The sequence below is a fragment of the Betta splendens genome, chromosome 11, assembly GCF_900634795.4.
Source record: "Betta splendens chromosome 11, fBetSpl5.4, whole genome shotgun sequence".
NCBI classification, from domain to species: domain Eukaryota; kingdom Metazoa; phylum Chordata; class Actinopteri; order Anabantiformes; family Osphronemidae; genus Betta; species Betta splendens.
The window spans coordinates 10,269,349-10,297,003 of record NC_040891.2 but is presented as its reverse complement, the minus strand read 5'-3'; the positions used below and the strand labels follow the sequence as shown (position 1 = coordinate 10,297,003).

At 44.1% G+C, this 27,655-nt stretch overlaps 1 protein-coding gene and 1 long non-coding RNA gene across 10 annotated transcripts in view; one reads left to right on the top strand and one right to left on the bottom strand.

Moving 5' to 3' along the window:
- The window catches only part of LOC114865363 (uncharacterized), a 41,361-nt gene extending 33,215 nt beyond the window's left edge, over positions 1-8,146 (top strand). Inside the window, exons 5-8 of one of the 2 annotated variants that reach the window (XR_008696149.1) lie at positions 5,054-5,242; positions 5,441-5,509; positions 6,526-6,554; positions 7,755-8,146. This is a non-coding gene — a long non-coding RNA (uncharacterized LOC114865363). The remainder of the gene's footprint in view (positions 1-5,053; positions 5,243-5,440; positions 5,510-6,525; positions 6,555-7,754) is intronic. The other variant, XR_008696148.1, reaches the window with a different exon arrangement.
- LOC114865359 (ras/Rap GTPase-activating protein SynGAP-like) lies at positions 518-27,198 on the bottom strand. Of its 8 annotated transcripts, none has more exons than XM_055512943.1 (21): positions 27,184-27,198; positions 25,189-25,733; positions 23,306-23,409; positions 18,785-18,873; positions 18,413-18,534; positions 15,217-15,370; positions 15,038-15,136; positions 14,664-14,924; positions 14,255-14,590; positions 14,018-14,162; positions 13,773-13,917; positions 13,163-13,399; positions 12,544-12,745; positions 11,974-12,164; positions 10,952-11,156; positions 9,874-10,446; positions 7,471-7,974; positions 7,225-7,386; positions 6,576-6,787; positions 5,644-5,716; positions 518-4,394 (listed from the first exon to the last, which is right to left on the bottom strand). In XM_055512943.1, exons 3-21 carry the CDS (start codon positions 23,403-23,405, stop codon positions 4,356-4,358), a joined length of 3,849 nt encoding a protein of 1,282 aa, XP_055368918.1. In that variant the 5' UTR covers positions 23,406-23,409; positions 25,189-25,733; positions 27,184-27,198; the 3' UTR covers positions 518-4,355. The 8 variants fall into 8 exon arrangements, with proteins under 8 accessions (XP_055368918.1, XP_029022265.1, XP_029022264.1 ...); XM_029166432.3 differs by lacking the exon at positions 27,184-27,198 and adding an exon at positions 26,895-26,910; XM_029166431.3 differs by lacking the exon at positions 27,184-27,198 and adding an exon at positions 26,501-26,516.
- Between the last annotated feature and the right edge of the window lie 457 nt (positions 27,199-27,655).

The window sequence follows — 27,655 nt, the reverse complement described above, 5'->3', positions numbered from 1 at the left end:
ATGCATGGATCAGTTTCTCTGCATCGCTCTGAGAGGATGCTTCTGATTTTGGAGTTTTCTTTTTTTTGTATGATGTAAGAGAGAGATCCTGGTCAAAGATGGTCATCAAGGTTCCTCACAATACAATCTGACGCTACCGTTATGTCATCCACGGCAACTATCTGATTTCTTAGTGTCTCTCTGATTTTTAGGCTCAACGATAAGAACCTTTTTTTATCTGAATTTAGTTGAAGGAAGTTTTGGGACATCCAGTATTTGACTTTGTCTTTTACTATAAATTGTGATTAATTGATCTGATCCAAATACAGATAACTGAGTGTCATCTCCATAGCAATGACATTTATAGAACGCTTCCTTACCTAGAGGAGACATTATACTCAACAAATAGGCTTTAAACCATCCCAATGCTTTTCCTTTAAAAAGGGTCATAGTAATATATGGTGGAATAACACGTAATCAGAAAAAGTACTATAGTATAGTGTGTGGTGTTTTGTGTCAAAAAGCACAAAATCTCCTGTTAGGGTTTGAATAATTTATTTAAATCACTCAGAAAAAATCACCTGAAAAATGAATACATTCCCTTTGTTCAAACAAAACTGCATGTACTTACACTAATAATAATAATTACAAGCGCAATCATACCTACAATAAATACCATTATAAATAAATGTACCAACATTAAACATCCACCATACAACATCAGGGGACTGGAGGGTATGGCTTATCCATGGGGCATGGCTTATTTCAAAAGAAATGTCAAGTAAACTAAGGTTTTACATCCATTAGGCCTAATTCAAGTCAGAAATCCCTCCAACTATTTATTTGTGACACAGTAGATCAATTGTGCAGAATAATAGCTGCCAAGAAAAATACTTTGATTCATTCCAAAATGCTATACATCCATTTTAGAAACATAAATATAATATTTAGATCTATCTTAAATACCTTCCTCAAAATATACAAGCTATAGCAATTTATAAGGTCCCGCTTTAGCTGCAAGCAACAGATTTTCACCAATGGGTCAACAAATGTTCATCCATCCTCTAAAATAGTGATTCTCTTAACATAAAGCACTTCTTAAATATTTACTAAAGTGTTTCATTTTTTAAATTATAATGGAGCATTTGTGACATTTTTTACAACAAAAAGTTCTTGTGTATTAGTGAAATAATTCATAAAAACAAGGTATAAACTGAACTATTCATATGGATGAGATGAAAGCCAGAAATCAACCAAAATAAAATCAAGTAGCTTCCTTAGTGCAGACTCCTTGTTTCATTTGTTTGCCAATGATTGTGTAGATTTTGTGCAATTGGCAATAAATATGAAAAGTTCTTTCTAACACCTGAGAGTCTGACAAAAACCTGGAACACAATCAGTCTCATCCCGTGATTAAAATAGTTGTATTCATGTAATGGTAATGGCACTTAATTACGGTAGTACAAACTTGAGAAATGGCCAGTGATGACAGGTTATCATTTATGGTAATGGCAATGAACAAGCCACTAAAAGTGGAACTTACAGAAGAGTCACTAATTACTTCAACTGACTTGTGACTTACTCTTTAAATTTTGGTCTGTATTTTTTATTCTGAATTGAAGTTCTGAATTTTGAAACAAGACAGATTTCAAATCATTTAAAAATGATTCAATTCAAAACATTATTCAGATTTGAATCTCCAAAAATGCGAGGAAATTTTAATAGTGGCCATAATTCTCTTCCAACTCTGTATTACAATGACTTACTGAAAACAAAATGTCTAAAAAAGTAAATTGTTCATTCCGCGCACTGTGTCTTGTAATGAGTCATAATTTGGAGCTGTAAAAGCAAAATAAGAAGCCTTAACTAATAGAGAGGGTAAATGAGGGCACAATTTAAGAGGTAGCACGCTGTACCACTGCAGCTAATACAGAGAGGGTTCGTTATCATGTGGGCACATCATCGATTTCTAAGCGTTTACAACAATTTCGGGTTATGGATTGCAGCTTCCTGTAAGATAAAAACAGAAGTGCAGCATTACATTTCAAAATACTGTATTGCAATGCAGGCCAAAATATAAACTGCTCTTTTTAAAATAGTATGACTTAAAACTGCAATCCAGTATTGTTGAAAGCACCACTGCTATTTTGGTTGCATAGCACAGGCGAGCTATTTGAACACATTAATCACATTGTTTTGTCTTAAACTGAAGTGTGCTATGCTGGGTAGTTGCTCAGCTCTCCTCGCATGGATGTAGTTGCACCATAGCACTGTAATTTCTGGATTGCAGCATTAAGAGTTAACATAAGAATTCATTTTTACCACAGGTTCAACATGCCTGAAGGCCTACCCTTGATCTGAATACATTTTACATATAATTATAGATATACATTAAGCTATTTTATACTTTTTCTGGTAACATAAACATGAATTTTTATCATTGATATTTTTCTTGAAAGAAAACATCTTAAAGGCAAGAGGCTAAGATAAATTATATCAACCATGAATGTTGTAATAAATGATTTGAATAACATTGAGAGTTAACCAACACACTGCCTAGTAATTCATCACCTGACTACAAAAAATTACATTTAATATACAAGTTTTACAAGGTTTTGTTATTTAGGGCCCTGTGGCACAGACTGTAAGGCAGTCAAATCCTATGCACATATACTACACATCCATGCTTGGAAAATGCACTGATCCGGCGTTTTCACTGTGTTCTCTCTCTGTTAATCAGTGATTACTGTCTCAATACTTTCATGTTGTATAATGCAAAAGGCTGAATGCCATCCTCTTCGGAAAAAGTGGAAGAGTTCAGCAGGTTGGATTACAAAAAGTTGACTTTGAATAAGAAAGCCATGTTTAAAGTTGTTTTTTTTTTGTAATTAGACTATTATCTGACGGCAAACTGACTCACTTGTCCTCGCATATAAAAGCACATGCAGCACATCTATGCCTTAGGAACATTAAACACAACAGATGAGTAATTCACTACTTGCTATATGATTTGTTTCCAGTTGCACATTGTGTTTACAATCATAGTAATTAAAACATTTTATATAGAATCTTTCAAACCAGTGTTACAAAGTGCAAACCTAACAAACAAATTTAAATGTTTATAAAAATGTAACGAAGGACTGAGATAGTCATGACCTTCATTTAAAAATGCTTTAAGCTACTTTAATACTTTATATTTTTATCCTATGTGGGGAAAACATCTAACATCTTGAAGTGGTCTTATTCAGCCATTAGGTTTATTCTAGATGTACAAAGGCCCTGGTTTGGGTATAACTAGTGGGATACAGATTATATGTTGATAACAGGCTTTTCCCTGGAAATCACCCATGTTTTGACAACTTTACACCCCCAGTTTCTAATGCAGGGCTACACTGTCAGACCTGACAAACCTCCTCCACAGCAGTGTCCCTTAAAAACCCACATGTATTTTGAGTGTTTGTGGAGCACTTTGTATCACTGTTTTAAAAGTATTTATATATATATAATATATATACACTCTACTGTGCTATCAATATTAGTATACATATTTTAATCTCATAATTTTGTAAAATATTTCTATTAATAAAAACTTTTAGTAGCTTTAGGAAATACTTCTATACACTGAAATTCAAGCGATTGCAGCTCTGGATTTACACTGTTTACCGAAGGAAAATGTAACACAGTATTAATATTGTAAAAGCAGTTTAAAGCGGTTATAATATAAATGTTTGCAGGACTCTATTTAAATGGGATGAGTGTATTACAAATGATGCAAAAATCATAATGACCACCCCTTGTATGTGAAAATATCTGCCATTTGACTAGATTGTCAGTATCTAGTCTAGTATCAACATAATCAAATGGCAGTATGCGTCTACGCTTGGGCTCCTCATCTTAGAATCATAGATGGCAAATGACTGAACAACAGGATTGTTGCTTGTCACAGGCGTCACCACTGGGGAAAATTGTGCTTGTAAAAGCCTTTGAAATTTGTCTGCAGCCACCAGTGAGTTTGCTGCTTGTAGCAGGGATAATCACCAATCCATCGCCATCCTTAGTGTTTTACACGTCTTCTCCATCTTGATTAAATAAAGAAACTTATTAGCTTTAAGTATTGCCATTGCTGTGAAACTGGCTTATTTTAGTCAACCTGTGCGGAAGATTTACTGCACACGTTGGTCCTCACGGTAAACTGATTGTCAAGTTCTGGTACAGGCAAAGTTTGAATATGTGCAAAGTTCTCTTTTTGTCAAGAATGCTGAGAGGAAACCTCCAGTAGTCACTGCAGAGCTTCGTCTTCATGGGATGTTTGTCACGCATTTATCTTCTTATACCCTGGTGACCATCGCGACCTCTAGTCACCTTGGAACTGGCAGTCAGGATCCTGGGTGGCCACCATAGATCTGGCTGATAGACTGAGAGAGAGAGACAAAACGTGACATTACGTCTCATGTTTAAATATATCGTAATGAATAGTTAGTGTTGTTGCTAGGAGAAAGAAATAACGATCAATACCATTTATGCCTTCAGTGATTATGTAGCTTGAACCGCAGAATTAGCTTAGCATAAATATTAGATTCCAGAAGACAGAGCTAGCCTGACTGTCTGAAGGTAACAACTTCAACAATCACAAATGTGGCCTTTACTGATGCTGTTGTGGCTAAATTTAAAAAAAGAGAATCAAACTTCGGAAGTAAAGAACAGATAGTCTTACTATAGGTAACAAAGTTGGGGCTAAGCTAACTAGCCGTTAGCGCTACAGTAGCTTCATATTTCCGCCATAGCACAGATGTGAAAGTAGTAACAGTCTTCTCATTTGACCCTTGGCATCAAAGCAAATGAAAGAATTTTTCCCAAAACCTGAAGCTTTTTTTTTCTCTGGGAAAGACCTGATCTTGCTCACACACACTGATTAACAGGATTTTACCCACAGAGAAGAAATAACAGTCATCAACACTGACTCAGTACAATTGCTTTATATTTTGCTTACGGCGTTTGGAAGTTTGCCTTTAGCAAACAACCACCATCTCAGATTAATAAAAGGAACGTTTTGACTCCTGGTCTGCACCTTCAGCCAATCTCGTGCGTTCGCTCTCGATACCGAGCGAAAGGAGGTGGCGGTGCATTTATAGGAGAGAAAACGGATCTCCCAAGTTATTTCGGCATGAACGCAGAGCACACGCAGCCTCTTCACCTGCGTCACAGTCCAGCCCACATGGTGCATTCATGAAGCCGAGTCCTGAAGAATTACTGTGACGCTCTGGTGAGTCAGTCAAGGTTTCTCTAATGATTAATGCGCTCCGTGCTATAATGATGTTTCTGTGGTAAATACTATTTCGTTTCAGTGTTGGAGACTTGCTATTCCTCCGCGCACACAAACTAAATTAACCTCTGCACATGCATTTAGGCTGCATCAGCTCTTGATTTTTAAGCATCACTTGTTTTTTTTCTCTATTCTCAGCTCACACAGATGCAGGAAAATGGGGAAATGTTATTCCAGATGAATGTGCTTTTACGAAGATGGGAGCAGGTGAGGTGTATGACAGCTAAGAAACTTTCCCCCTGCACTGGCCCTGGATATGATGCAAGAATGATGCAAAGTGTTTTAGGACATGACTTGTTTAGCGAATAGGGATGATAAAAGATGTAGACACAGGCACAAACCTGGTCTGTGAGGATGCGAGGCTTAATATCAGGAATGGCACCCCCTCTCAGCTCATCTTCCACAGCCATGAGTCTGACAACAGGGAGATAGAAACAAACAAACCGGTTGACAAGAATAGAATTACAAAGCCGGTGTTCTTCAAATTTACTGTAGGATTCTGTGGCCATATGATGATATTAAGGTCCTGACATGGGCCGGGGCACATTCAGAGCCTCTTAACTCGGAACTGGCTTCAGTAAAGCAGACAGTTCAAATTTAGACATTTAGATAAAATGGACGCGTGCAGGTTGGTAAGGTTTGCACCATTCTGTCGTAGCCAGATGAAATATACTAAATGCTGAATGAGAGACTAATGACTCTTTGTATTTAAAAGGGACAGTTGCACATTTTGGGTGATATTAGTCGTTTTCATTTTCATAAGAGTTTGATGAGAAGATTGATACCACTTCTATGGCCAGGTCTTAAATTCACAGTCTGAACAATAACAACCTCTACACTAAAAGGGGCCAAGTGACCATCTAGACAAAAGTCCAAACTATCTTTAAAGCTCCCTGAATAGCAGTCTGTTGCTATGATTTTAGGGGAACCCTTTGTGCTTGCCATCACCCTACTGTTCTACCACACTATGCCAACCTCCTCTGGGCTCCGGCACAGGCACCACCTATTGAAAAACGATCACCACATGAATTTTCCCTGCAGCTGTGTCATGATGTATATGTTTCATTTTCTTTTAACACTTGAACTTCAGTAACAGTTAAGTTTCAAAATTCTTTTAGTATGAATTGAAAAAATAGTTATTTATTAGACTGTACTGGACATAGTATTATAGAACATTTCTTTTTAATAATTGTGGGTTTAATTTTTTTTTCTTATCTTCACAGAAGATCTCATCTTGCTGAACGGACACTAGGTAAAACTGGACTCAACTCACCTGTTGATGATGCCTTTGATCTGCGAGTCCTTCTCCAGTTGCTGCTGCTTCAGGCGGCGCTCGCTGTCCTCTAAGCGGCACTGGTACTGCTGTAGGATCTTACTGGTCTGCTGCTCCTGCGAAAGGAGCCTCTGTTCATATTCCTCAAGCTTGCGATGAGACATCTTCAGTCGCTCTTTCAAGGAATGAATCTCCTCTTCGTACTCTCTCACCTGAAAGATGAATAAAATTAGATTATTATCCAAGAACCATCTGAAGCCGTTCAGACGCTCAGTTTTGTTGTTTTCTCTGTTTGTCTACTTAAAACAAGATTAACGTAATAAAATTACTGAACTCAAAGCTGTGACCGACTATAAATAAAATGAACATCATTGCAATTTTATGAGAGTGTTGTACAGATTGGGAAAGTGGAATTTCTTTTATATGCTACACATCCAAGCTAAACATTTCAGGATAGTGCTTCTGTGGTTTGAATTGTTCCTGTAAATCTCCCTTTTTGTCTTCTTACTTGAAATAACATCACAGATGTACTTCGGAGAATAACAAACATACACTGTTGAGTAAAATATTTTTACCTCAGACTTTTCTGAGTCACTAAGAAAACTGTGCTTTCTCTGAAAGGAGTATATAAAAACCAAAATGTACTGACCCTCTCTAGCCGTGACTCATCCATGCTCTTGGAGTACTCTTTCAGCTGGCCCTCGCGGTCTGGCCGCAGACTCTCGATATCAGCTGAGAGATGTGGCATGTTGGACACCCAGGCGACCGTCCGCTCGTTGAGGGCGGGTGTGTTCAAGGTCGAACCGGAACCCTGCAGTGCGGGAAGGTTTTCCAGTTTACTGTTGGCTTTGTGGCGTCGCTTTAAATAGAAATGTGCTACAGATGTCAGACTGACCTGTTTGTTCACGACTGGCTTGAGCAGATGCTGCTGAGGCGGCTGCAGTTGTGTTGAAGGCTTCTTGCCGCTTTTTGTGGGTGTGTCTGTTGACTCCTCTGCAGCAGCGGGTTGGGCCTGGTTCTCTTTGGCCGAGCTGGTCTGGTAGGGGAGTCCCGGAGCCGGACTGTCCGTCACCGACAACTGTGGGTCCTGTTGCTGCTGCTGCTGCTGCGTCTGCTGCGGCGCCGCCTGCTGACTCTGGCGCGTTTTCGGCTGACTGCTGCTGAAATTCGTGTCTGCAGAGTCGAGGAGGAGGTTCCTGCTCTGCGGGCGAACCTTGGGCGGTGTGGCGGTGGCCGGTGTGTTGATGGACCGCTGGGACTTCAGGTGTTGCGGCGGTGCCATGGATGTTTGACGAACCGGATGCACGGTTGTGGGAGGCGTGGCCAACGAGGCGGGCGTGCCGGTGCCGGTGGCCGTCTGAGATGCGACTCCCATCAGATGCTGCTGCTGTAGCGACTCCTGGGAGGCGAGAGGAGACGACAGAAAGGAAACAGTCATCATTAAAAAATTTTTTTTTAAAAAGTACCGTAGTTAGACGTAAAACGATGGATGATGCCGCATACTGTATGAATGGTGTGGTCCAAATTGAATTCAATTAAAGCACCTGTCAAACAAAGTCTTCATTACACCAGCTCACAAGCGTCCTGGATTTATTCCAATTATGTAGTACATGAACCCCATTTTTTAACAGATGACTAGAAATATCTTGTGGCATTAACCATTTATTGTTTTATAACAATAGTGATGGATGGATGGATAGATAGATAATTAATTCACACGGCACTTTCCTGATAACACCATCTGTATTAATAAAACAGAAGCCTCTTGTGATGTTTGTTCCATTCAGGCCCACGCAGCAGGACAGGAATAGCTCAGGACTACATGACAGTATCATTAAACACTATCATTTTACAGAGACAGGCTGTAGTAAACTTATCAGTGGGATAGATCAGCCGACCGTGAGTGCATCCCTGCAGTGCGCTCCTGATCTAAAAGATCAACTTAGTTTCATGTTTTAATGCATACGAGAATCTATTCATCATCAAAAAGTTTTAATTAAAATGTGCAAGATTTTGCCTGGAAATGTTGAGGCTTTGGGTTTAGCTCAGGCTTTCAAACAACATCTTCATAGCGTAAATGTCAGATCAGCAATGCACAGATGAGGAAGGTACATCTAATATAATATCTGTAGTGTTAGTCTGTGATATTTAAGGTCCATTCTGACCAACGAGCCCCTTTCCAGCCCTGATGGAACAAGCGCACACACGATGCACAGCTCAGCAGAGGAAGCAGGTCAGTGATGCAGCGTCAGGGCTTTGTCACTGTCAGATTGGAATATTGTGCTGCTCGAGAGACGGGCACTAGTGTGGATCCAAACTTTGTTCTGATTTTCTGAACACACATATTGTACTTGTGAAAAGTAAGGATGTAACAAATGACAAACACTGACCGATCTGAATTTAGCAATTCCTGCTCACATCTCTGTTACTCAATCAAGGTGTCAAAATCACACTAAGAATCGTCGCCGAAACTCCAACTATGTTTGGGAAACTTGGCCTGGGCGCCAAAATAAAAAAAAAAAAAAAACTTATCTGGGTGTTTTTAACAAAACGAAACAACTAGTTCTTGGCTGTCACAGACCACATCACAACATTAATAGATCCAACAATAACAGCACTGGTTTTCTATTGAATTTGATGGACTGCTAAGAAAAAAGGGAAAGAATAAACCGTGTATATGCCGGTTAAATATTTATATCTCGTTCAGTACTTTTACTCTTCAATGAGATGAGCTATATACATAATTGAGAGCAGTAATAAAGACTGATTCAAGGTGCTCATGCGTTTTGTCCATGAACAAAATCCAGAGCCTACATGTGATTTCCATCAGCTACGATGAACATGACTTAATTTGTCACTCGCAGTTACAACCATGTTATTATTATAAACAAAAAGGCTCAAGCAAACACAACGCAATGTGTTAATTTTCTTTTTGCGGTTTTGATGAAGGACGTCTCAATGTACAGTAGCATTACATCAAATCAAGTCTCGGGTTTGACCTGTTTTTTAATATCATACTGTATTAAAGATCACTACAATAAATTCCACCAATAAAATCAATCTGAAATCTTAATGTTTGTGAGTATTTTAAATGTGAAGAAAAGCTTAAAAGTAAAGTTCTCCACCTAGTGGTGGTGGTCAGTTTAGTATTAACATGGAAGCTCTTACATTACACACTTAGTTATCGTATACTACTAATTATTGTATGTATTTTGTCTATATCTGCTATAAGCAGAGAGTTTCATCTTAGCCAAAAGTAATAAAAACCTAGTATGTGTGAGGAGTGAGAGGTTCCTACCTGCACCTGCAGTGACAGCTGGTGCCAGGCGTAGTCATTGCTCTGATTCTGCCGGGTGAAATCATCGCTGTAACTGTGCGAGTGGACGATGCTGGGCTGCACCAGACTGCTCTGTGACCGCAGGGCCGACAAGTCCTCGCTGCGGGAGAAGGCGCTGTTGCCAAAGGCGGGAGCGTAGTCGGGGTGGCCGTTCTCGGGCTCGGGGGCGAGGAGCAGAGGGGGGGGAGGAGGCTGAGCCGGCGAGTTCTGAGCGGCCAGATGGAATAGCGGGTTCTGGAAAGACAGGGGGAAGTGCATGGCGGCCGCCGCCTGCTGTTGCTGCTGTGAGATGGATTCCGTGGGTCCTCCTATGTGGCCCATCTGGTTCAGCCTCAACCCGGAGCCCGCGGAGCCCGCCGGCATGTGCCCTCCCATGCGATGCGGGCCGCCGAGGTTGCCGAAGCTGTGGCCGAGCCCAGCGATGGAGGCCTGGGAGGACGTGAGCATGTCGCCTACAGAGTTCAGGTTGGAAATGCTGTTCATGCGGGAGTCCTGAAGATCCATCATAGACACACTTTTATTCACACTGTGGACCTGACAGACACAAGAAAGCCTTCATTGTAGAACACAGTCCAGTAGTTGTACAGTATAGTGCTGCCTCTGATGGAAGCGTTGCAGTAGCTCCTCATGTCTGAGTCTTTACAATTACTGTGTGTTATCTATTATTTCTTCCATCTTTGAACTCACTGGAAATATTGAGGTAAATAAAGCAAACAGCAGAGTTTCCCTTTAATATTAAAAAATGTTGAACCTATCTACGTCTCTGTCGCTCCATCAACCAGCATTCATGTCCGGTTTATTGTTATTCAAAAGGTGCGATGCTAATAAAGCTCCTATTCTATTCCATGCTTAATATTAAAAAAACTGTTAGTTATATGTGCAAAAATAGATATAATATGATACCACAGATATTAGAGTTGCTTTCTAATCATTTCTTTTAATGTAAACGCACTCAGGTAGGATTCTATGTGGGTTTAAACACTTCACTTGGTTGTAGAAATGCCTCAGACAGCCGCTATGTGACTGTTTCTCATGCTACCTTTGGATCCGGCTCGGTGATGTCCGAGCTGCTTGTGCAGTACGCCGGGCTGGATCGAGCCAGCGGTGGACGGGTCACGTAGAAAACCTCCCTGGACGAGCGCAGGTCTCGCTCCGCGTGACGCCTCATGTTCAGGTTGGAGGAGAGCGACTCCACAGCCGACACGCCGGTCGTGGGGGACGGCAGGCGAGAGATGTCTATTGAGCTGCAGACAATTCAAATGAAACGGGGGATCAGTACACACCCACGTGAGAAGCCACTAGCTTCTAGTCACATCTATGGAACGTTGACATGCCTGAAATAAAACGACAGCATTCTTCATTTTCTGCTTTAAATTATGCTCAGACAAGTGATCCATCCATCCTGTGAACCCGTATGCAGGATTTTATGGCACTACATGCTCCGTTTTTTTATCCCCCGTCAGTCACCCACAGCCTGACACCTCTGGGGTTAGAGCCACGACGCGTGGCAGGCGTGTCGTCCTTGGCATCATTTCGAATCTTCGTCATTTCACGCCTGCCTGAATTGAGTCATTTTCATTCCAAAACACGTTCCCTGCACTAAGTTGTGTTTCCCTACAGGAATTTGTAGGAGGAACCTTTTAAAATCCTGGAGTCCTCTGATGTTACAGCAGCTTTTTCTTTTACTTAAACAGTTCTTATTTAAACAATTAGGCATAATGAGAGCAACCGTCCCCTGACGGTAGCTGAGTGCTAAAATGAATTAAACACTGTAAAAAGAGGTTGAGGTAACTGGGAGCAGATGGTTCTAGCAATTACTGATTGATAAAATACTTAAAAAGTCTGAAGAGGTGCATTAGCATTACTGTTATGGGCTCTTAGAGATACACCAGTGTTTTAGCTGGAACTACTCAATTCTCACTCATTCTTGGCCTTTTTGCGGGTTAATGTTAATTAAACTCGTGTGAAACCGTAATTAATTTAGGTGCAATAGGTGATCGTTCAATTGGTCCTCGTCCTCTGGGCTTCAAATTAAAAAAACACAGATCCACCATCAGGTACCTGTTCAAGTCACGCATCATCAGACTTTGGAAGTCAGACGACTTGATCCGATTGAAGGACGGACGCGAGAAGAGCCTGTCCTTCGGTCTGTCCGGCTGGTGATTTGTCGGCATGTGAAGCTGCGGGTTCCTTAAGGCAACGCTGATGTCATTCAGCAGCCGCGGTAAGGGTCCAAGTTTGAGAATAGCATCCTGAAACACAAGAGGTCGTCCTTCTTTGCTCAAACTACTAATTGTGTTTGCACAGTTCCCCTCTGTATCTGTGTTTATGATCACTTTATCATCTATATTTAAATAACATTAGAAACGCATAGAAGTAAAAGCATATATTACACGTTAACCTGTGAGGAAATTTGTGACCGAGCATTAAATATTTATAACTTCTATTACATTATAATCACAGTATACTACAGTTTTATTAAATTAACAATTTAGGCTCCAGCGTTATTAAAGTCCGAGCTCCCCTCTCTTTTAATTGACTTTAAATAGATACATTTTGAACTCTGCACTACATTATTCACCATATTCATAAATATTAAGTGTTTAATTATATTATGTGTTTCCCACCCACCTTGCTAAGTTGGCCCATGACTTCCCACAGTAAACTGTGGAGCATGGACAGCTCTCTGCCCAGGTCGATGTAGCCCTCAAACCCTCCGGCGTTTCCCCCAGTGTCTAAGTTGGAGATCTCATACAGAAACTGCTGCATGGAGCCCCACTCCATCTCCAGGAACTCATTCATGAAATACATGTACTCCTCCTTGGGCCCAAACCTGCAGAGGTTATGACAAAGCATGAAAACGAGGCAATCACTTATTCTGCTTCCTACAGCGTGACCTGAGCAGAACTTTGTACAGACAAATAAAGGATTTAATGAAAAACATCAGTGAATCTCTTTTTTTGAGTCTTTGACTATTTATATGAAGCTGAGGTGGACTAATTTATTAAAAGCACAATTGCAGGGTACGCTGCAATGTGTTTCTGAAACACAGATGTTTTAGTAAGATGTTTGTGAATGAATGCTGGAAGTGGATGAGTAACACTTTATACCTGTAGTCGTAAGCCGGCCCCTATTTCTGTGGTGACATGTGTCCCACCCAGCAAGTGGCAACAGCCAAGCAGCTAAAAATAGCCAGAATTTAAAGAGCGGCACATCTGCCATTAGAGGACAGGTGAGGACACACACTCACTTGCTGAAGCTGGCCAGGTTCTGCATCACCTTGGCGATGAGGGTGAGCGTGCGGGACGTGCGCTCGGCGGGGTACTCCTGCATCAGGTTGAACAGGGAGGGGGACATGATGGCTGGACACATGAAGCGGAGGAACAGGGAGGAGCTGATGAGGCTGTCGGCCAGATCCTCTCTTCCGCGCTCGGCGCACCTGGCTCTCCACGAGGCAAACACTTCCTTGAGCTCCCGCGGAAATATGCTGAAACAAGAAAGTGATGTTATTTTCTTAGAGATAAAATCCAGCAGCTTATCCAAAGCTTTCAGGAGCTGGAGTCAGGGGATAAAACATAAACTGCTCTGGAGGGAGAATGAGTTTAATGTGCTGCTTTACAGTGGTTTTGCTCACTGCAGTCTCTAATTTTGTTTGATTCTGTTGTAATAAAAAATGTTACCATGGAGATAAATTGATTCAAAAAAATAATATAATAAATTACCTATTTCTAAAATAATTCTCCCTTCTTTACTTGATCAGTTCAGTGTTTTACAGTGTCATGTCTGACTTCAAGCTTGAACTTATAATTCAACAGACTGGTCACAGGTCAACAAGCCCAAGGAACAGATTCATAACTGACCAGAGAGAGTTGATAATCTTGCAGAGCAAGAGCTCGCAGCACATGCGAAGGTTTGCCTGATGGTCGGCCAGGACGGATGGAGGGACGCGCATCGGGTCCACCTCACAGTTCTCCTCAGACTCGTACAGGGCTCGAATGAAGTCACCTGCCAGGTACAGATCATGACGTCAGCATTTCCTCCAAAACAAGTCAGTTTTTGAGTCAGCGTTGAGTTTCATGTGTGTCCTGATATACAGCGGTCTCACCTATAGCGTCCTTCAGGTATCTGTGGCCAATCAGTTTGAGGTACTCCTCCACAGCCTTTGTAGCCAGCGTGTTCTCCCGAAAGATCAAGTGCTCGCGGTCCATGAATCGATCCACCTCACACATCGCCATGTCAGACAGGAACTCCTGCGAAAGGATCCCGTTGGCCGTTTAGTGTAGCACAGGGGGAAATAAGAAGGGGATGGGAGCAGTAGAATCAGGCCTCGGCTCTCGTTTACCTTCGTCTTCCCGGTGCTTTGCAGGATGTGCACCAGGGCAAACGCCACCTCCTCTTTGCTCTTAACGCTCAGCAGCGGCTCCAGGACGGCGCACAGTGTTCGGTAGTTGTTGGTAATGTACTCGGCGAACTCTTTGTAGAGCTCCATGGGCAGGATGTTCATTGTCTGGTAGCGGGACTTGACGCGCAGCGATGCGTTGATGACTTTGGCGCTCCCGACGCCGCCGCCTTTGGCCAGAACACTGGACTGTATGACTGGGTACCACTGCTCCACGAACTGGCGGCCCGTGATGCTGGAGATGGGGATGCTGACAAGGCCAAGGTATGTGCTTTTTTCCTAGGGATGCCGAGAAAAACAAGACATTTAGTTGTTTTTACCGCCTGCTATTTGCTCATCGCCTTTACTGTACCTTGCGTCTCTTTTTGTCCGTTTCCTTGTAGAGGTGCAAGCGAAGGCTACGAATGGTAGGCAAATTGTTAAACTCAAAGTGCTCGCCCCAGAAGACGGTGTCGGTCCGGGGTTTGCTGGTGGTGCGTGCGTACAACATGTCATCCAAACACAGCTCACAATAGTAGCGTTTCTTAGCCGGAAGGTCTCGGGCCTCGATGATCCACAACTTGAGCACATTGTCGACCCGCCGGCTGTTGTCCTGGAAGGAGCACGGGGAGCTCTATTACTGCATTATAACAGTCCTTATTTATACTGGCCCGAAAAGTTGCTCACACGCACAAACGTGTTAAACTAGACGTTAAAGTAAAAAAATATATATATTATGGGATCTACCTTGTTGGGTTTAACGGCTCGTTGCAGATTCTCTATCCATTTATCTCTCTCGGAAGCTGAGCGACAGGCAAAACATTTTGTTCCTGAACTGGTGGTCACCTGCAGAGAAAGGCAATGATGATTTGGCCTTAATGTTTGCCGAAGAGTCGTAATTCATTTCCAGCAGCGCCTTAACGCACCTCGAAGCAGTACTCCTGTCCCAAAATGCTGGAGTGGACAGGCTTGATTATAGCTTCTTCATCCAAAACTAGGTCCAGAGCTTCTGCGGCGCTGCTCGGAGAAAGTAGGGACTCATGGGAGTGGGATTCTTTGAAGCTTTGCATCAAGCGTGTCCTGGTGAAAGAAGAAAAGATTTATTGACTTTTAGAATTCAAATGTGATTAAATTTCCGTTTTTATACAATACAAAGTGAGTCACAGCCGAAATCCTTGCGCGTCACTCGTGCAATTTCAGCGTGAATTGAGAAATCTGATCCTTTTATAATGAGTTTATGGGAAAGTTAAGACGACCAGATTTTCTCCAGTTGTGTGTGCAGTTTGCTCTGTTGACTCGGCTCATGTGACTCATGCTGTACGCTAGGAAACAGCCTGGAGTGTTGCCTAGAAATGTAATCCTATATAAAAATAAAAATGTAATTGTAAATGTATTCCCTACTGTGTAAATGGGGCAAATGTAAACTAAGAGGAGCAGTTAAGCACCTGCACACAGTAACCGTTATAAAAAGACATGGAGGACGGTGGGGCGTTCACAGAGTAACCTTTAAAGCAGAGCGGTGAGCTAGCGCTGTCTGTCTGAGGCAAAGGCAGGTCAACAGGCCAATCAAAAAAAAAAAAAAACACTGCAGAAGTGTAGGAAACCATTTAAAACCTATTATGCGTGCACCTTACAGGACGACAGCCAGGGAGCGGGGCCTGACCTTTTGAGACCAAGGTGAAGAAAACGGATTGAATGCAGCCAGTAAACTGATTTACAGGATCATGGAGACATGAAGATGCAGGAAGTTCCTGTTGTGTTGGCAGCAAATTCACATAACGTAATGGGCAGAGTTTAGATAGAACAGATATGGGAGCGGCATCATCTCTGCAAGAAAGTCAATATTACCCAAAAAACAGCAAAGTTATTCTTAAATCTTCTGAAACTAGTTTCAGAAATAGTTTAGTGTATTTTTTTCCTCTTTTTATTAATTAGATTAAAAACTGATTCCTCGTGATCTTTGGTGGATAAATGAGGCTGCAGTCATGAAGTGTGAAGCTCAGCATCTCATCTCAAGCTCAAGTGTATTTGCCCAGGTGTATTACTGCTTCATCCCTTCATCATATTTAACTTTAAACTTTGTGAAAATGAGGAAGGGAGCAGGAAAGCAGCAGCTTCAAAGGAAACAGCATAATTCTGAGAAGCACTAATTTCAGGCCAGCGTTGCTGTTGGTCAGAGGTGCAGTCTAGCGTGTCTGGATGAAGGAGCTGACAGTTGCACTGCAGTGTGCGGCGCATGAAGAATGCTCTGGTAAAGCGACTTGGCAGCAGAGGTAGAGCAGCTGTGCTGGAAAGCTAGAGTGTGAAGTTGGATGCTGAGGGTTTATAGCAAAGTCAACTTAACACTACTGAGTGAATTAAGCATGTGTGTGGGCAGAACTCGGAGCAGGCTGTGAAGGCGGCGGGTGGAGGGGCTCTGGTCTCCTTCACCCCAGCAGCATTAAACCCTCCCCGCTGCTGCAGAACCCCACGGGTGCGTCTACACACTTTGCTCCTGCCTTTCGGGCGCAAACCGTCTTTGCATCCGGAAATGAGCGCAGGACGTCCACATCTGGCACAAAAACGTCTGCTATCGGCCTCTTGCCGCTGGAAGGAAAAGTGCCGTCAGCATTAAATTCTCACTTCCTGTCCCGTCTGTGCGTCGTGACTGGATGGTGTGAACGCTGCATAAAATCTGCTGCTCTTTTCTGTGATCTGCTTATGTACTAAACACGGATTTCTCCCCTCGGTAGTGATGCTATCCACAGTCAGCTTCCAAATCAATTTCTAGTTGACTTTAAACGCCTCGCAGCCCTGATGGCAGTGAAGGCACCGCTTTGTGTTGTTACTATTAATAACACTCAGACGAGTTTGCTCTTTAATGTCTGAAGGTTCTGGGGGAAAAGCACGAGCTCAAACCATCTGTGAAGGAACTACTGAAGGCAGGGTTCTTCATTCAGCAGGGATGTGCTTTAATCAGGGAGGCTGATAAGATGTCGTTAGGCTCCTCGTAAACAACGAAGTGCTCTTTGTTTGCTCAGTGGAAATTTTAGACATTCAAGTTAATGTTTTACAGCTTCTTGATCCCACGAATCCTTTAGGAAGCCAGGAAAAGGGCACTTCATAACGTGGACACAACTAGTTCAGTAATTAGACCTAGATGTTTTGACCATCTAACTGCACATCTGTGCACAACAAACATCCATCGGTTTTAATGGTAATCTATTAAACCCTGACTATATTCAAAGCAAGCAGCTGTGTGAACTTTTTACACTTTCCCCTTTCTGTGATCCTCGTGAGCCACTTCCTAAGTAGTGGTTACACACTTCCTCACACGTCCCCGAGTTTATCCTAAAGCCGAGCAGCAGCATGTGGGTTTTCTCCTAAAATGTAGAAATGTGCTTTAAAAAAAACGCCACTCGCTAAAAATATGCACTCACCAACCAGCCAGTGTAAGAGACTCCCCTCTTAAGGTTTATGAGGGAGGCTTTCCCTTCTGAAATTTTTAGCTTCTTTTTTTATTTCATTTTTTAAGACTTGGCCAAAAAGAGATCTCATCATCCGCAGCCCGAGTCCCCAAAGTTGTTAATTGTGATAAAGACACAATGATTACTTGATCCTGCACAGAGCTGATGTAATAAGACCATAGCTAGAAAAAATAAACCATATTCAGAATTGATTTACATGTCTCAATCAAAAGCAATGGCCCAAGTGACTAGACAATCAGAAGCAACCCTGAAGCTACAGTAGTACTGAAAAGATATTAAGCAGGAGTTTTACTGTACATACCACTAGAATAAGCCTGTACACAAAGCCTTATGTCAGCCCCGCGAGCAGGAGCAGACTCCATTGTTGATGGTTGAGTAGTGTCTGAAGCTCAAAGCCGCATCCCAGCTAAGTATATAGTCACATGTACTATATGTGTCATCGTAAGAAAACAAAGCTCACCAACACACAAGTACATATTTATTTACTACACCGCTGCTAATCTAACAACCTGCCACAGGAGGCGCCAGAGCTTTGGCCCAAGGCATGCTGGGAAGAGGCCACAGGCCCACGAGGCTCGGGCCCTCACGCAGGCAGAGACTGGACAAAGCGTGTGATGCTGAAAAGGTCGGCTGGTGTCACGAAACGGTTACTCACCGCTCTTGGTCGGCACTACGGAACCGGGGCAGAATCATTTGTCTGAAGCTGCTGGTCCGGTCCAGTTTGGGCTGACTCTTGGCCCTCTTGATGGAACCCTTCAACCTTCGATTGAGAAAACTCTGCAGATCCGACAAAGAGAAAATAATATTAACAAAACACAACGGGAAAGCAGCATAAAACACATTGTAGTGCAGAATTCAATAAAATATCTGTAATTCAGCAGCGCACTGAGCTAGAAAATGATACGGTTAAACTTATTATGAGGCTCATTCAGGCATCATATGCACAGAACTGCTTATTTACAATAACCCAACATAGCCCAAGTGTAAAGTGTGTTGTTGGAGACGTTGGGAGCGCCAGCGTACTCACCGGCTGTCGGAAGGGTTGTGGGGTGGCATTGGGAGGCGTTTCCATGCTTGACTGTCTTGCAGAGGCAAAACTTGCCCTGCGAGATTGGTCTGCGATGAAAGTGTGCCAAAGAAAATGATCAATAAATAATTCAAAGCACACCGATAGAGATCCACTGCAGAACATAAGGTGTAAACTGAATATGAATGTCTGGATCTGCATTTCATTGCAGCTCCTTCTTAAACTAAACACGGCTAAAGTAAAATTGGAGGAAAAATTGCTTGTTTCTACCAATTTGGTGTCTATTTCACACTGCATTCAGGAATTAAGGCAGCTTAGAGCAAACACGGCGCAGCGACGTGAATGTGGCAGCCAATTATAGGACTAGAATAATAAGAAGTTATTAACTTTTCTGTTTTTTATGAGCCAGATCTGGTGCCAAAAGAGATTAAAATGTGTAAGGCTGATGAAAAAGGTTGAAATAGCAGGAGAGAGGTTAAATGGATGAAGTGTGAGGTAACAGTTGCACAGGCAGCCTCACAGCTTACTTATATTAAGTTTGAATGACAATTATTGTGTCACTATACTAAAAGGGCTATGACTCTTATCAGATATTAAAAAATAAAGTGTATGAAGAGAATTATAGAAATGTCTGGGGTAACTGTTAATAAATGTGACCGTGCAATAACAGAAAACAGTGTGTGAGGTCTTTCACACCCTTCATGAACCCACTTTGCCTCAATACCTGCAGTAGTAGCTGCATCGGTCACACACAGAACAGGAAACGGCATCAGAAGTCATGACAGACACAAACCCATCACACCAACACAGCAGAGGAGCGGGTTTGAGCAGCACGGACAGCGTCAAACACAGAGAACAACACTGAAACAGCCGCTGCGGTACCGGTCGCCCCCACGGCCGGTGGAACCCGGTTCGCGGCTGCCCTGGACTCTGACTCATCGTGCTCTGCGTCTGACTCCGACTCTGGGCCTGTGCGAGCGCTGGAACACGGCGATGGATCTATAAACGTATGAGCGTCTGTCTCAGGGGAATCAGCTGGGATGCTTCCTCTACGTGACTAAAAAAGACGGGTCAGCGCCGGGGAGCGGGAGGATCCGTCACTGTGACTGATGTTCCCACTTTACCCACAGAGACACGTTCAAACAGCAGAACGGAGGCAACACAGTACGTTCCGTGTCGCTCCGATGCCCGGATCTATGAGCATCTTATTTATGGGACAATCTGGACAAATCTGTCCTCCTCCCTCGTCTGCCTCCAGCCCTGGCTATTGTCACCCCCGTCTCCATTTTGCACAGTGATTCAAACACTCTAGCTCTGGTATTGTCACCAAACGCTGGTGGGATAAAACGAATAACAACTTTTAAATTAGCACGTTCCTTTGACCAATGTGAAAACCATCGAGTTGAACGCTCTTGGCATCAGCTACTGCAGCTACTGCCAAGTGAAAGCTTCACTGGTACAGTAGGACTGATCTGCTGCTACTGACCATATATCTGGAGGAAGGAGAACAAAAATAAGCGCCCTGCATGCAAGCATGAGGTGAGGTCAGAGGTCAGCAGCCCTGGGGGCCAAAGCTAGCGTTAGCATCTACATGCATTTAAAAGTCTTTGAAGTGTGGCATTAAATGTCCCTGATTCTTCCATCGCTTGCTTTCCTACAGCTGAAAACCGATCGCGTTTCATGTTGATACTCAGCTGCTCCTCTTTTTTCGCCTGGCATTGATCTGTTGGGCTTTTTTTTTTAGAAATCACCCAGAGGAGCCGCTTTTTCTCTTTGCAACAGAGAATTAAGACACTGTCATCCTATGATTTCCTCGCTCCCAGAGCCTGTAAATAGGCTACTCTCCAGGTTCTATTCTGAATCCCAGCTAATTGTTTGGTATCCATGGAAACAACTCCAAGGGCTTCTACTTGAACTGTAGATATTGGCACACAACTGCATAATAAAGGTGATGAAAACCACTAAATAGCACGGTGCCGTGTTTCCTGAGAGTGAACCGAAGGGCTCCATCGGCTCCTTCGCCCGGAGAACAGGACCAGGCTGGCAGTGGCGGCGCCGTGTGTCACGTGGGGTTTGAATCGATGGCCCTGCAGACGGACGGATCGCAGGTTCCACCGGAACGGTCACCAGCTATCGTGTGGTGATGCGAGCGAACGTGACATAACACACGGATGTTTTCACATGGGCTACTCTGAATGTAAATCGCTGTCAGGACGGAGTGTGTGGGCGGCAACAGCCTCTAGCTAACTGAGGAAGAGAAAGACAGAAAGAGGAAGAGTGCACGTGGGTGTTGGAGAAACATACTCAACCTTTACCATAAAGCTCTCTATTAATACACCTTTAGAAACTATGGCTTTTAATAAAATACTGACTTTTTTCACAGATTAAGTTTTAAAAAATTAGACATGGTTTATTTTTATACAATGTGCCATCTCTCAGCTCTTAGAGAATATAAACAATAAATCTGACTCAACAGCTGTGAAATCTCAGTGTATTTCATTTGCTAAAATTAACAAAATCATCATCATCGTTAAAATCATCCTTGGTCGATAGCCTTGTTTCCTGTTGGGTCCTGTTGAGCCTTGGTGCACATTAATACTCGATTAGCGCTGATTGGTCCGTGACTGTACTACGGTGATGGTACAGCCCAGTTTGTCTTTGAGTGGCTGGAGTTTCCAGTAACAGACAACACTGTTACGTCCAGTCTGGAGCCTCTGGTGACTCACACACAGGCCTGTTGGGGCAGATGTCGCCTTCATGTCATATGGACGCCTTTGTCATTACAATATTCCAAATAGTAAATACTGTTCCTGGCGACTGCTCTACTTTTCTAGTGAAGTATTAAATACATAAATATCAGCACTGGTTTCATTTTATGTACAAAATACCATTGCAAAATCTGTCAAACAATTAACTGTAATTAATCTGTAATTAAGTTCATGTACTTAACAAAAACAAGTGTGTTTTCATTTTTAAAAATCTGGATTTGACTGTAATCATCTGCCGTTCACATAATGACTAGCACAGCAGCTGACTAGCTCTGCTTACTTATGCAAAGGTGGACTGATTAAGTCAACACCCAACTTGAACGCTCGTTCAAGAAAGGAAATGCTAATTACTGAGTACAGTGGATCAAAGGTGGTTTATCTGACACTGCAGCTGCTCAAGAACCCAAACAGGGAGAATGTGTGCAGAAAGTTAAGGCCATTCATTAGCAGTCAGCTGTCCAAACAGTAAGCCTGGCGTGACTGACAGCGGCGGAACCGGCCCGGCCCGCTGACAGGCCGGCGGCGCTGCCACAGGGCGCTTGACACAGTTTAATTATGACGCGAGATTTAAAAAACAAGTGGGAATGACACTGCTAATGCGGAGCAGAGACATGTACACGCTGACATTTAGAGCGTCGCCTGCTCGACGGCGGATGCTTTCAAACATGTGATGGAGTTAAACTGCCTGCTGGATATTACTTTATATCAGTGAGGAAACGTGGAAGCAGGGGTGGATGGAGGGTTTGAGGAAGCGAGGCCGGTGTGGGAGTGAGGAAGCCGCGGGAAAGAACCTGCGAGATATTTTTGGACTAAGTGACTTCTAGCGTTCTGCCAGCTGAGCTCCAGGTGCGGAGACGGGACGTTTTAGAACCCAAACGCGTTCCGAGCGGGGGAGGACCCGAGGCCGTTAACCCGAATTAACCATTTGGAGTCGCTCCGTCACGTGCGCTCTCCTGCGCTGCTGCCGAGCCGCCGCTCCTTCTGCCTGCGCGCGCTCCAGCCAAGAGGAGTGTGGCCCAGTTACCATAGGAACGTGCTCGTGGCTTGTGCGCCGCTCTCCATCGCGCTGCTGCCTGCGTTTTTACTAACGTATTTAGACGCATTATTGCTTGTACCTGTAAATGAGCACGGCCAAATTAAAGAGCTGAGAACGGTGACGGCAGCGGAAGACGACTGCACAGGTGCTCCAGAATTATCTCACATCATAGGGGATGATGGTTTACAACTCTAGAGTATCAAGTGCTTCTAGTTTGGTGAATGAAATGTTTTTTAAATATTTTGACTGAAGGAACAGCGACAGTAAGTGAAGTTATTCCCCCTCCTGCCCCTGTAGGAAGCAGAGACGGACGCTTTCATCTAGAGAAGTCGGACTCGAGCGCAGAGCGAGCGCATTAAAGGCGGAGGAGAAGGCAAATGGCACTATCAAACCTGGAAGATGTCAAAATAAAACTCTGGGAGTGTGACGGAGCGGGGCTCAGAAGGTGAACGAGGCGCCGGCGGAGGATTGAGTGGGAAAAGAAAAATCCTCAATTTACTGAGGTGCTTTTGTGAGGCGTCACGGAAGTGAGGAGAACTGGGAGGCAGCGCGCGTTAAACCCTTTGATTAACCGTTGGCACCAGGGAAAACAGCAGCTTGAAGGGGAACATTTAAAAAAAACATATACAACATAGAAAAGTCGTATAAGCGCACAACACACGGGGGAAAGAGACTGGGAGGTTACAGAAAGCACAGGGAGGAGCTCCGCGCACTCACTTGGGGTTAAAACTCCAGCTCCGCCACAGCAAACCTCCGCCTGACCAACCAAGCCAAACTGACCCTGATGCGGCAGCCACGACTTTGAAGATGTGTCCATGCAGCTACGTGGCACAGACAAGTTCAGGTTTTAGTTCAGGACACTGGCGAAGTACAAATAAAAGTATTAGAGGGTTAAAAAAATAAAATAAACAAGCAAAAAAGTCTCATCTCAAAGCAGCAACTTGGGGAACGTTTCTGGACATTTATGCTTCATCTCAATACACAGTGACTATAATGTATGGCTGCTGCCCTTTATGGTCCAGAAGACTAAATGTCAAGGTGCTGCTTAACCACAAGCTGTTACCATGATTAATTGATGAGCATTACAGACACGCCGGTGTGAGAAAAACAGCATAAAGCAGCTAATACATATTTTATTGAGCATTTGGGAAACGTGGCGATTTGATTATTGGTCTGCAGCAGAGACGTCTCATGTCGATTGACCTTAAAATAACTGTTTGTCTCCGCTGCAACTAGTCTGACTGCCTGGCAGCCATGTTGGAAAACACTAAGGGGGAGGACAGAAAGAAAAGTTTCTGGCTGCCACCAGTGAAAACATGAGTATTAGGAGGAAGTGCATTTTTAGACTGTGTTAAGTGGGAACAGAGGCCTGCGTTAAAGAAGAGTCACCGAAAGGGTAAAAATATCTGGTGCCCTCTCTGTTGGCTCATTAGAAAACGATAATGGGCCAAACAATACAAGGGCTCCAGTAATAGATATAGGAGGACGCTGTCGTGGGGGGGGGCATTTGGCAGCAGGAGGAACCCCCTCCAGTGTAAGAACCAATGCTTCTGGCCGAGCGGCACCGAGTCCAAAGATTAATAGACACTTGTGACTCACGCCTTCCTATTTCAGCTAAAATAACATGGAGAGCGCGGACGTCCTGCTCACACGTGGAGGAGGACGGGGGAATCCTGCGGGGGGCAATGAGTCAGACTGAGGCAAACTTATCTGGCTCCATCGAGTGTGCAGCCCCAGACATTCATTAACTCCGCTCTCCACTGCATTATGTGTTTCACATTAAAACGGGGGGGTGGGGGGCACAGGATTCTACTGTGCAGCACAATGGGCCGTGAAGACGTCGGCCACAGATCGTGTCATCGCGACATCTGCAGCCGCCTGCGTCCATCGGTTCCTGCCAGATGAGACGGTGAAGAACAGGACAAGCTTTTCGGACCTGAATGCACGGATTTGAAGTTCCGCGTTTGTCACATCACATCACAGTCTATTTCTGTGAAAGGGAACTATTTTTAATAGCATACGTGAAGAATGCTCTCCTAACGTCTCATTATGCACAAACCCCAGTGCAGCGTGTGCAGGTGTTGTGCACCGAACACCCGGAGACGGCTAATTAGCAAACCACAGGTATCAGTGAAACCGCTGCAAAATGCCAAAGGAGGGTTGCTGACGAGAACAGCTGACTCCCAGTAGAACTGGGTTCTTCCACCAACTCCACCTAAACAAAGACTTAAGGTAAAAAACTCAGTGGGCGGCACCAGGTGTCACATGCTTGTTCTCACATGACCCCCGTCATGACACTAGGCCTCATAGGTACAAACCATAACACATAACCAGTATGTGACCAGTTACTGAAGGCATCTGACATCCACCCTGCAATGCATCACCTGCGGACGGGTTGGGGCTCAGCCAACCGGTGCTGCTGGTGCCGGACACCTGAGCGGTGTCAGCGTCTGTGCAGCAGGCGCCCGTCCAGGCTGCGAGGTGGACGAGCAGCTCTGGCACCTCCGCCGGCGAAGGCATGTGTCGCCAACACTTCTCCGTATATGCTGTACATGCGAAGTCTCACTCCCTCCACCCACACCTTCAAAGGCGGCACTTACCCAAAATCTCGGGACTTCCTGCGGAAGGAAATCTTGACAGTAATCACATCTGTGGCGGCACTTGGGGAAGAGGCTGAGGCTCCGGGGTTACTCGCTCTCCGGGACGAAGGTAGAATCAGTTTGTGCGGACCTGAGAGACGGTTTCCAAATAAGAGGCCGGCGTGTTAGACTCATTAGGCCAATTAGTTGTGTTCAAAGTGGGCAGCTCCTCTGGCGTCTCCGCTCACGCTGCAGTGTGTCCGAACATGCTCGCACGCAAGGGAAAACGTCAAGCTGGCGGTGACGGGGCTCCCCTCCGCCTTCAGCTCAGTCCATCACTGAAGCCACAGCTTGTCCATCAGCGGCGCTCCTCTGCCTCTCCTCCCTGTCTTCTGCCTCCGCTCCCTTTCCTCCAACTCTGCTGCAATCCAGGAATGGAGACGTGGTCCCAGCGCGGCTTCCTCGGTAATAATAAAAACACCAATCTCTCCTGGGGGTGGATTTTGTCATCTTAGTTGTTGGTCCCGGGCACGTGCGACTTCAAACAGCCCCTGCGTCGCTGTATTCTGTGGGAATAATATGAACTCCGGTTAGCACGATCCACGGCGACCCCCCCCTCCCTCCCCCCGGCAGCGATCAGTTCATCGTTCGGTCCTGACGTTCACAACGGCGCTCGGCAACGCGTAATGATGCAGCACGGATTGCGTTCGGATGCGACTACAGCACGGAGCGCATTAATCATAACGATTAGCGGGCGAGAAACGGGAATAACAGTGGCGGTGAAGCCTGCGGGGCTATGGCATCTCTGAGCAACGCGCACCTACTGCACACAGCGCGCACTAAAACACGCGCGCGCGCGCGCGCACGAGTCAAGATCAAACGTCCTACAGGTATTTACAGGCGAATACATGCAGCAGCACCTGAACAATCTCTGATTCGCGCACGTTCGGACGTGCTCCTGGGTTCGAGGCTCGGGACATTGAATCTTGGGAGGCGTCCGCAGTTCACACTGCGCGGCTTAACGATGCCCCCATAATCCAGAAACGCGTTTGACGCCGAGTCCCCTTGCGCTCTCGCGGTCCGTCACGCCTAATTTTGATTTAACGGCAGTGCGTGAAAAACGGGGCTCGGTGAACGGCGAAGTCTCTCCCCCCCAAGGGCGGAGATAGTGCGTAAGATAGACAGAAAGAGAAACCAACGCCTCCGAAGGCTGGCGAGACCGCCCTGCGCTGGAGCACCTCCGGAGTTTAAAATACCCGAAAATAAAGGACCTGGCCGCCCACCGAGCCGAATAATCACGGCGGGCACGAGGAGTAAAGTTCATTTAAGTTACCTCGTGAATATGCAGCGCGCCGTCTCAAACACGACCCGGCTATTACAGTAGGAGGCTGCACTTTTAATGAAGCTCCCGCATGCACACCTGAAATTCCCGTGTATTTTTAGCCGGGCAGAAGGTGGGAAAGCGGTGCTTATTATAGCCCCGAGACCTGTCAGACGATGCACTTGATCAAACTTACATGTATTAATTTTAATAAGACAGTGCGTCTCGGCAGCTGTTGACGTATGAAAATGAATGGACGGTAACAGCTTCCTCTGCGTCAGCAACGCGGTTCTGATAAGTTCCTCAGGGCTAGCAGTAGTTTTTTTTACTTTGTTCACGTTTTGTGCATTATATATTTATTTTCGTTATTAATTTTGCAGGACCACCCCTTCACCACCACACCTACCTTAAATAGGAAAAGAAGCTGCCTCCCATAAAACCACTTTAGTCACTTTTAATGCATCTTACTCTCGTGTAAAATTCCAAAACATTACCCATGATGCAACTTGGCACTAGCTTAATTAATTTAACTTCTCGTGTCTTAGAACTGCTTCACAATTAGTGCAAAAATAGAAAGTTTTTGTATTTGTACATTGGCTTGTCTTAATCTTTGTGATTACATCTATTAAAACGTGCATCTGTGTTTTTTAAGTTGGAAGGAGGTTCAGAACAGCTGAAACCATGTGGCGACTTACCTGGATGCTAACAGCCTATGGTTGTTTTTCATCGTGGTCACTAAAAAAATGGCTGCCAAACAAAACTTTATGTATAAAGACATGCTTCGTCAGGAGCAACTGTCCTGGGTGACAGCATTTTACTTGTGATATCCGCTATGTAAACACATTACATAAATGTGTGCTGCTAATTGTTAAATCCTGAATGTGTCACAGATCATTTCGTGGGCATATAAAAGGAAGGTGTTACATAAATCCCTGTTAAAGAAGCTCTAACCTGATTAGGTTTTTTGCAAAGATGAGATGGATATAAAGCACATGAGCTATAATAACCTTTTTTAGTAAGGGGACACATTTAAAATAATGATGAAAACATTAGATCTGCATATTAACATAGTGACAAAAAGCATAAACCTGCTGTAATAAAATAGAAAACAGACCATTTGCTTGATTTCAGTGAGTACATAAACCCACAGGTCTGTACTTCATACCT

Coding starts and splice junctions, on each gene's coding strand:
- LOC114865359 (XM_055512943.1), bottom strand. CDS start 23,405: ATGGACACATCTTCAAAGTCGTGGCTGCCGCATCAGGGTCAGTTTGGC. Junction 18,874..23,305: donor AGCTGGAGTTTTAACCCCAA/GTGAGTGCGCGG, acceptor CTTTCATCGCAG/ACCAATCTCGCAGGGCAAGT. Junction 15,371..18,412: donor CGTAGTGCCGACCAAGAGCG/GTGAGTAACCGT, acceptor TTCTTTCACCAG/GACACGCTTGATGCAAAGCT.